The following is a 10,030-nucleotide window of genomic DNA, read 5'->3' as shown; positions in this document are numbered from 1 at the left end:
GTTAATATCTTAAATTATCAAATAAGTAAAAATTATTTTTAAAAAATGGTAATATTGTGTAAGTATTTAGACAAATCCAATAAAAATGTTAGGGGGTACATGACTATGTTCATCATAAAGTATTAATAATCACGCACACAAAAAAAAAAGTAGAGGTGATGTGTGAATATAATAGATAGTATTAAAATCAAAGAGTTGCATCTAAAAATTGAGGAACTAAGTAGTAGAATAGTAGGTGGATTAGATTACGCAAGTTTTCTTCATGTTTAACAAAGTTACATTTTTTTTAAAAAAAATAGTAAAATATTACTATCAATGGCTTTGATAATATCGAATTTAGTTGCTAAATATACTACGTATAAAATTGTACAACCAATTGCGATTTTCAAATTTAGTTGTTAAAATATTATAGAGTACTATAGTAATTTTTTTTAATATACTCTTATTCATATATACTTGATTGATTTTCTGATTTATTTGTATTCTAATTATCCAATATCTGTATATTGCTTTTAAAGTTTTATAAAAATCCTAGGTACTAAGTATATATATAATGGATTAGTTTTTTTATATATAAACAGATAACCTTATATTGGTCATATTTGTTAGCAAAGTACATAAAGTATACTCCGTAATTTACAAAATATTCTCCATGTGTAGAATGTTTTTTTTTCCAGGAAAATAGAATCAATTTTTTTATGAGGGGCAAGTTAATTCAATCAAGGTTGAACCTCACTTCGATCGCCTTACGCTGTTTAAAATAATTACAGAATCAAATATTTAATTTTTTATATATTTTTTTATTTCTATAAGAGAGGCAAATCAGATAGCGATATTTATCAGCTCCACATTGATTTCCTCTCTTTTAATATAGTATATAGGTAACCCAATATTGATATATTTGGTCAAAATCCACCTTACCTTTGAGCTAAATTTTGATAATTTTGACATAAATTTATTATTAAAATAATTTTACTATTAACCATAATATTGATAAAAAAAATAATTTAAATATGACCACATTTTTAGGATGTGATGATTGTTTCCAAGTCAATTAAATCAAAATCCGCACCATGCATCACCAAGGTGTGATGCACGATTTACATGTCAAATTTTTAATTTTGCTCGAAATTTTATATATAAGTGATATTGCAACACTTCACATTAACATTTAATAATAATTTTTTGTTGCAAAAATATTATAATAAAAATATTTTTACTAAGTAAAAGAAATGTCAAAATCATAAAGTAAAATTGTGATAATTTAACTTCTCATCCACCAATAATAATTCAATTGAGCTAGTTATTGTTGAAACATTGTAATTCGTTTGTTTTAAAACCTCACATTCGTTTCCTTTAATTTTCATGATGATGTAACGGGTATCATAGTGCATGTTATAATAGCTAATTTTGACTCTGGTGATTTGATCGTAAATGATAGGAGTAAGCCATAATATGACATGTTATTATATATGTACTTTAATATGGAATATATTGTATAAAGGCGTGAGAATTGCACAGAATAGCACATACTCCCTCTGTTCTTGAATGTTAGTCCCCTTTTTTATTGAGTTCTTTTTTATTAGTTATTTTTGGAGTCTTAATTTCCTTATTTATTCAACATTTATCCATTTTATACCCTTATAAATATCCAAATCGCTCACTTGTTTACTCTCAATTAAAATTTATCCCCATTAAACCCCTTAATTCTTTCTACCCTACACACATTGGTTAGATTCTAATGAAATACCAGATTTCAATAGTATTTTTTGTTGGAATGTTTTCAATTACAAAAGGGACTAACACTCAAGAATGAAGGGATACATATTTTTGTGGAAAACATTGAATAAAGATTGTAATGAAATGAAATAAACACTTATTAGAATGATAATTGTAAAAAGTAGCACATAATATTGCATTCCATAATTTTGTGGAAAATATTGTAATGCATATGACATCTTGCATGATGACAAATGGTTATAATATGCACTCAAATTTACTAACAAACACGTTTTGCGAAATATTTTTTGGAAAAAATTGTATTCGTATTAGAGATATGCATGTTAAAGAAAAGTAATTATAGTAGATATACTATAATTATGTTAGGTAGTCAATGTAAATATATAAAGATAATAAAATAAAATTGTGTTCGATAATCACATATAAATTATAAACATAGTAATAATATGTAAGAATAATGTTAGGTGTGACTCGTGAGATTGAAATAGAATTATGCCAGGATACATAGATCTTGATGTATTTTAATGAGTACTCCGTAATAAGTATATATGAAATAAAAAAGTCAAAAATATCTTTTACAATAGTTACTTAATTAATACGTACTTGTGCTTCACGTTTTTTTTCGTTTTTTTTTTTTGGAACTAATTCACGTTTTACATAAAGTTACAATGATATATGATTTATTAAATGAGTAGTAATAGAGTTAAAGATATTATATGAGTATTTTCCGCAGCTTGATCAAGTTATGATATTATTCCATATACTACCTCCGTTTCAAAAAGATCTTTACAGTTACTATTTGCACGGACTCCAATGCAATATTTAACTACTAAAATATCCAATTTCGTATGGGAAAAAATTATAAAAATTTGATATTCAGAAAATACATTCCGAGACCAATTTAACAAGATCTTACATGTAACTTTTTGATGTATATAGTGGTGAGAATTTACGGTCAAAGTTTTTATACTTTGGACACATTTTCCAAAGCGTAAAGAACTTTCTGAAACGGAGGTAGTATGTCTTAGAGAGTATTTTTAACTAAAAGAGAGGCGAATCAATGAGTGACACTTGTCATCACCACATTGATTTCCTCTCTTTTAGTATATTATATAGATAAATAATGTGTTAATCTTTTGTACACGGTGGGTTGAAGTCTTGAAGATGCAGTTAGTGACTGGTGTTGATGTCGGCGGGGAATGAAGCATATCCAAGCATAGGCCGAGACTATTCACTTTAGCCTTTGTCCTTCGACATTGGCTTCTGCTCCATCGAGATTATTCATTGGTTTAGACTACCTTTCTGTTGTCAAGCTCTTAGTTGAAGGCCTGTGAGTGGATTGTGGTCCATAAGAATTAAGAGGTATCCAAATACGGATGAGATAATAGCTTGTAGTTGATACGGAGTATTTTCATACTCCCTCTGTCTCTTACTCGTCGTGGTTTGACCGGCACAGAGCTTTAGGCGAAGGCTCCGTTGGAAGAAACGGTTTACAATTTGTTCACCTTTAAATGAACCAATTACAAGGACATAAAACTTCCTCATATTTTTTTATTAATATAATCTGAATTTCCAAATAAAGAAATCCCAACAAACTATGGGATTACTAAAATAGCAGGTTATGTCTTATAAATGCAAAAATTAAATAAGAAGAAATTTGTCCATTTTCAATTGAATCTCTTTGGACATATGACTCATATTTCTCCAAGCTGTTCACCACTTATTAATCACTAAGATTTACAGAATCATATTCTGCACTTTATACTTTCACTTATAAAAGGGTTACAACAGTGACATGCTTCCACTTACTTGAGGATACACAAATCAATGTATCTCATTTAAGCAAACCCAAGTTGTAGAGGAGTACCAACATTTCCAAGGGGGAACTTCTACCTACAAAAGAACAATATCAGACATGGACAAGTTATTTCTGTGTGAAGCGTGGCATAAAGGAGTCGTAGCTTGGAGATTCATGACGTATTCATCTTCTTTTCCGAATGCTGAATTGACATAGAGAAATCCCGTAGCATACTCAAAACTAATTGTATAATGTAGACATGTAAGACTTGAAATTTTTTCATGGGGGCAAAAGTTTCTGATTAGTTGCACTTGACTGGATATCTATTGTGCTATAATGACCGCGAGGTTCTTACTTTGGTATACACATCCCAAAATGGAAGATGTTTCGCACAGCCATCACATGCACACATCTAATCAGTGTTTGTTTTCTTCTCTATGCTTGATTTAGTGAGTATGAATACACCTACTACAATCAGCAAGGCACCTGCAAACCACTGTTGCCAGAGTTGGGAATTACAGATTTGTAGTTAGTGCATTAGCGATGATAATAGCATTATTGGTAAAGCATAAAAGGAAGAATGCTAGGAAATCGATATGTATCACGAAGAAAACAACTGCAGGGAAAGCAGATTGAAGCCAACACAACTCTAGTGGATCTATAAGACCAAGCAATTGAATTGAGACATACTTCCATGGAAGAACCAAGAATTAATTACTACAGACAAATAGAACCAGGTATTCATCTTCAGTTTCCGTTACCAGGAATAACCAAATGAAACCTTTTCTGTAATGCAGCCGCAGCATTAAATATGTTAATTAACTTCCACTGAAGAATTAAACATGTTGATTAGTATTACTGTCCATGAAAGAACCAAATATTTCAGTAAGCTAGCATAGTTTAGCTAAATACGATGTAGACAAATTGTGTATCAATTAGTCATGATCAGAGAATAGGCAGACATAATTGTCTAACAAATATGGAATGAACAGAAGGAAAAACTGTCGAACAAAGGCAATCTCCGAACTGACACTATCTTTACCTTGATTGGTAGGGTTTCTTCGAAAAGAAAATAACCAGCCAGACCAGACGAGAGAAAATTCGTTGCAAAGTTTGTCACTGTAGCTTGTAAAGATGACAGCGCTCTAAGGCTGTTGATGTAGCATCCCCACATTGTCACATTGAACATAATCACAAGGCTGTATTTCACAATCTGGTGAAAAGAATGTCCAGCAAATTAATTAGACTGTCCAAGAACAGGAAAATGCAACTGCATAAGCAAATAAGTGGTGTGATTTTCTGTACAAGAATTATGTTGGCACACATCCTTTCACCATGACAAGTTGACAACTACATTCAGAGCATGGCTTAAAAATCCAGCAAACCTATGGCAAGAGTTCCCAGTGAAATATCCAATCTACAAGTATGACCAGTGTAACATAATTCGCTATATAATTAGCCTTTTCAATTCGAGGTTTGCCCAAAATGGGACAAAAATAGGCGAAAACTGACCATCTTTCGCTCTTTTCGGATCGCAATTCGCAGGGAGATTAGGGAATTATGTAACACTGAGTATGACACACTAGAAACGGGGGATTCTCTTGCTCTAATTATAAAAGCTGAAATCAAAGAAAACTCAATAATGCCAATAAATTAACTTCACTGTATATGTCAAAAACAATAGGTAAATGTTCGACCTGGCGACTTGCCATTTCGTATGACAAGTACATCAGCCCAAAACACTGTTAAGCGTCGCATCGGGAAGTATCACCCTCGTTTCAACAATCATAACTCACTCAGTCGACCTGTAATATCCCAATATTTTATAATTTGGTAAAATATATTTTATAGTAAAAATGTTATTATTTCCGTTTTTAGTTAGACCTCTTTTAATATTTTCGGAAAGTTTAAAAAGAGCTATTTTAAATTTAGTAGGACTCTAATTATAAACAATATATATATATATATAGTCTGTTATTTAGTCTTTGTTAACCCTAAACCTTAATGTGGTGATAGTGCAGCCGTTTTCATCTCGTTTTGCGTGAGATTAAGATTATCACATATTCACGGGCAAGCTAATCATAATTATATTCCCAATCATGTTTCATACCCATTTAGCCTTTTATCAATTTCACATCATCATGTATATTCATCTCACGTGGGAATTGATTATGAAATATTTAATCAAATTTCATGAGTATTCGTCTTCAACCTTACCCGCATGCTAGTCGAAGCAACCAAATCGTTGTAAGCCTGTATCCGAATCTCATTTTTACACGATATCTGAAATATCATTATTATTTCGGAAAGGTAATCACACGCACTTAACCCTTCGAATTATTAGTGTATGGTCAGTTTATTTTTCCCACAAGTGTTTGATTGTAGTAGGAGTGGTTATTATGTGAAATCATACTTTACCGATTTGATCATATGCTGTGTTTTCTTTATATGTATGTTTATATAGTAATCCCAAATTTTTGGAATTGTTGCTGCTAATCTCTACTTGCGTGATATCAGAAAAATTATTCGAGTGGCATTTTTGTTTGGATTTACTATTGTTATATTTTATGTAGATTAGTTAGGTTAGTTCAAGGAATAATAGATTTTGGCTAAAATAAGGATTAGCGTATTGTACTAAGTCTATATTCTGGGATTGATTAAGAAATTATTACTGGTATTAGTTTTACTGGCCTATTAGCATGAATATATAGTTATGTATTATATGATTTTGGGATCATGTGTCATTAATGAGAAATATATACTTTAACCCTAAATGGGTATTGAGAAGATATAAGAAGGTTGAGAAGTCGCTATATTTTGGGTTTGAGGCTCAATGTGATAGACCTTAGTCTTTGGCATGTTGGTAAGGAGATGATAACCATTAGTAGAGGAGCAAGATACAATCTTTATTATTTTCTTAATATCCCCAAAGTGGGATTTGGTCCAAAAGTGGCCTTGACTTAGAGAGTCTTTCTAGTAGCTATGGAGAGTTTCAAGTTTTTATACTTGTTGGTTTATTTATTCAAATTACCCATGTCCAAGGTTAGGTATAGAACAAAGAGCAAACATGACACCTATTGGTTTAAGTAAGTTTAGTAGAGGAAAAAGATTATATCAATATATTGAGGTTCAGTTGAAAGGAAGATCTAGAGTATCTATAGGCTATGGAGCTAAGTATTCTTTTGGGACTATACTTGAAATGTAGTTTCATACTACATTGTTTAAATGAGCATTTATTATTCTATATTGGTATGTTTTTATTTCAGGTGATTACTCAGCCTTTTGCTGACGTGTGTGTTTATTTGCTATGTGTGTTTGCGGCCATGTCTTTTTCTTATGGTGGCCCTGCGACGATCCTTTTGGAATTTGTCCACTATGGTGAGCAGTCAAGATTGACTGGAGCAGATCGATCGTGAAAGATGCAATTACAAGTTGAAGGAGCTCAATATTATCGTTTAGTCTTTTATGACAGTTTAATATTTTTCAGTTGTACAGTTTAAATAGACCACCTAGTAATCGAGTTGTAATAGTTTGAGTATTGTAAGCCTTAGCACTTGACAATGTGATCAAGTGTGGCGGTGATACCTCCGATTTAGGTGTAAGCTTCCGCAAATTTATTATAAAGTCTTTTATATTCTTATTTATTTCTAGTTAGTAAATTGGGGGTGTTACACGACCACTCTATTATTGCAGTGAAATAAGTTTTACATTATAGTTTCTTTACAAATAAATTACAGCAACAGAAATTGTATCCAAAGGCAGCCCTTCTACACTACAACTGAGAAGAGAGAAAATAGAAAATTAGACTGGCAAAATAAAATCTTATATGACAAACTCCAGCACAAAAAACAAGAGTCTAACAGGAAGTTGCCAACTCCCCAAGTTGAGCTGGCAGCTAGAGTCTTACAGTAGGAAGCTTAACCACTGAGGCAACTTGCAGCAGAAGCCGAAGAAGAAGTACAGGTTCAGCAATCACTAGCAATCAGGACTGTCAAACAAAGTGGGTACAACCAAGAAGTTTGAGAATGGTCCCAACAACAAGTGAGAGTTCTCCAAAAGGGTTGTTTACTTGGATTGACGATAGCATTCAAAGCACTCAAAAGAGAAAAAGGGAAGCAGCAGGGAATACAGAATCCAGTGAAAGAATCGAAGTCAACATCTGGGTCAGTAATATATTTATTTTGAAATAGGGTAACACAATTATACTTAAGCCTAACTCAGGTTCCTTCTAACCCCTGTCTTAAAAAGAACACAAGCGCAAAAGTCCCGCCATTTCCCCAAAGTCACACACTCACAGAGTCACAGGTAGCTTCTAACTGTTCACCTTTGTTTCCTTTTACAAATTTCACATGGATAAATTTTGATACATCATATTTCAAAGCCCCTGCAACCTTAATGCGTATTTAGTACTACGTACCTTATATTCTGTTTGTATAATATCACTTTAGCTACAATTTTTTTCAAAATTTCCTTACCACCCAAATAGACTCCATCAACTAGAATCGCCTGCCTCTGAATCTAGAGGTCAGTGAAAGTACTCACTTCCAACTAAACTAAGTTGTCCATACCCCAGAGTCGTGACATAAAAGCCCTCATTTTTTGTTGCTAAATTCTTATTAATTCTCCTCACATTTCAATGAAATTCTCCTTCTACCTCCCTATGAGGCAATGAGTCCCAATACAACATTATTCCGACCAAATAATGATGTTGTCATATTCACCACTGTCGATAGCAATGGTTCATATGTATCTGGTCAATTATACACAAGCTAGTACTTGGTTATGGGTGCTTCCAAGATGAGAGAAACTGAGAAAAGAACTAAACTACTTGTTCTGGGAGTGTGATATGGCTAAAATGTCTCATGTGAAAGACCATTCCAATGCATCTTCCCTACCATTTACTGCTCGCTTGGTAGCCGGTTATAAATGTTGTTAACCGGAATGAATTTGTATGTAAATTTGTAAGGAAAATCAACATTCATTCCCATGTTAATGCTAGTGAACTCAAAATTATTATTTTGTCTTCATAAATTTCCATTACCATCCATTACCATTTGGGGAGTGGTATTGGGTGAGAGTGCAAATTTATGAAGAAAAACATCATGTTTGAGTTAGTTCTCATTACCATGGACATTATGATGTTATGTTTTTGCCAAGTAATACTTTGATTTATTCTCATTTCCACCATTTATTACCGGCTATCAAATAGACCGTTAAGGTTTTAGCAGCTATAATCCTGCATAGACACCAAGAGGCAATAGCTCACACTAGAATTCTAGAAAGTAGAAGTTAACTAATCAAATTTCAAGTACATCACCAAAAACATGTTGTCCCACTACGACAAACTCTAAGAAAAATACCTCACCATCAACGCCCTTTCTGTTTCAAAAAAACAGCGGCATTTCAAAAATAACCAGGGAATCATTCATGCTGTCCACAACTTATTCACACAATTTAAATCAACACATCAAATAATTTTGAGTTAACTAGCATCAAATAAGTTTAGGAATTATTCATGATGTTCACAACTTACAAGGTCGGACCAAAAATCAAGCGAATATATGATCTTCATTGCATCACTAGTTCCCAAAAAGAACAAACAAAACACAAAAAAACAATTTAACACTGCGAATCAACCCCATTTAAGTGCTTATAAACAAAATCCAAGTCTAATTTCCATGGATGACCACATTTAACATACCACTTAACAAAATTTATCCAAATTTTCGGCAGCTTAATTTCATTCAATTTTTCTCTAAGCCTAATCAAAACCCCATCTAATCCCCAAATAAAATCACAATAACATAAATCGAAAGGTAAATAGTTGCAATAATTACTTAAAGAATGAAGAATTTCACCTGAGAAGAGAAAAACTTTGCGGAAATAGCAGCTAAAGCTGCGATGAAGCCCGCTGTAACAGCCCATGCGTACCCTTTGCTTTCTCTCTCTTTACTTCCCATCTCTCTTTCTCTCCCTCCTACTATCTTAATCACTTCTGCGATTTATCAAAATATTTGTTGGTTCTACCACGAGGAGGGAGGCTTAAATCGCTGTTTGAATGCGGCACAATTATCCCGTACCCGGGATAAAACGGTGTTTCTCTTTTATGAGTTGAAAAAGTCAAACAAAATATTAAGTATTGGCAACAATGACATTAATTAGTACAATAATAACAGTATTTATGCAAACGATGATAATACTTATATAATACTTTATACATACTTTTACTTATTCATTTAATATGCAACACTTTTATCCATTCATTTAAGGGGTCTCTTTACTTGTTATATTTCATTACAGTTGTATACATAATTTTCTTTTTTGCGTTATTGTAACGTATTTTAATACAACAATGACATTACATATACAACAATGACAATACTTATATTACAGTTGGCCGTATATAACAAGTTAGCAACACTTTTACACATCTATTCTAATATTTAATAGCAGGGAAGTTTAAAGCCCATATAGAGTGTCACGTGACCCTTT

General features: G+C 32.4%; 1 protein-coding gene across 2 annotated transcripts; it reads right to left on the bottom strand.

The window, feature by feature from the left end:
* Positions 1 to 3,267: 3,267 nt before the first annotated feature.
* Positions 3,268 to 9,596, bottom strand: LOC110779573 (uncharacterized). Of its 2 annotated transcripts, XR_008928311.1 has the most exons (4): positions 9,397 to 9,596; positions 4,581 to 4,751; positions 3,894 to 4,034; positions 3,268 to 3,633 (listed from the first exon to the last, which is right to left on the bottom strand). XR_008928311.1 is itself a non-coding variant. In XM_021984059.2 (3 exons), the coding sequence occupies exons 1-3, from the start codon at positions 9,496 to 9,498 to the stop codon at positions 3,951 to 3,953; spliced, it is 357 nt and encodes a 118-aa protein (XP_021839751.1). In that variant the 5' UTR covers positions 9,499 to 9,594; the 3' UTR covers positions 3,268 to 3,950. The 2 variants fall into 2 exon arrangements, 1 of the variants encoding a protein (XP_021839751.1); XM_021984059.2 differs by having other exon boundaries at positions 3,268 to 4,034; positions 9,397 to 9,594.
* Positions 9,597 to 10,030: the final 434 nt, after the last annotated feature.

Source organism: Spinacia oleracea, chromosome 2 (assembly GCF_020520425.1).
Source record: "Spinacia oleracea cultivar Varoflay chromosome 2, BTI_SOV_V1, whole genome shotgun sequence".
In the NCBI taxonomy this organism is placed as follows: domain Eukaryota; kingdom Viridiplantae; phylum Streptophyta; class Magnoliopsida; order Caryophyllales; family Amaranthaceae; genus Spinacia; species Spinacia oleracea.
The sequence above is the reverse complement of the archived record's forward strand: the minus strand, read 5'-3'. Positions and strand labels throughout refer to the sequence as shown.

Excerpts from the sequence above, each read along its gene's own strand:
- LOC110779573 (XM_021984059.2), bottom strand. The coding sequence starts at position 9,498 with ATGGGAAGTAAAGAGAGAGAAAGCAAAGGGTACGCATGGGCTGTTACA. Across the intron at positions 4,752-9,396 it reads CAAAGTTTTTCTCTTCTCAG|ATTGTGAAATACAGCCTTGT; the intron begins GTGAAATTCTTC and ends TCTTTTCACCAG. Across the intron at positions 4,035-4,580 it reads AAGAAACCCTACCAATCAAG|TGGTTTGCAGGTGCCTTGCT; the intron begins GTAAAGATAGTG and ends CTCTGGCAACAG.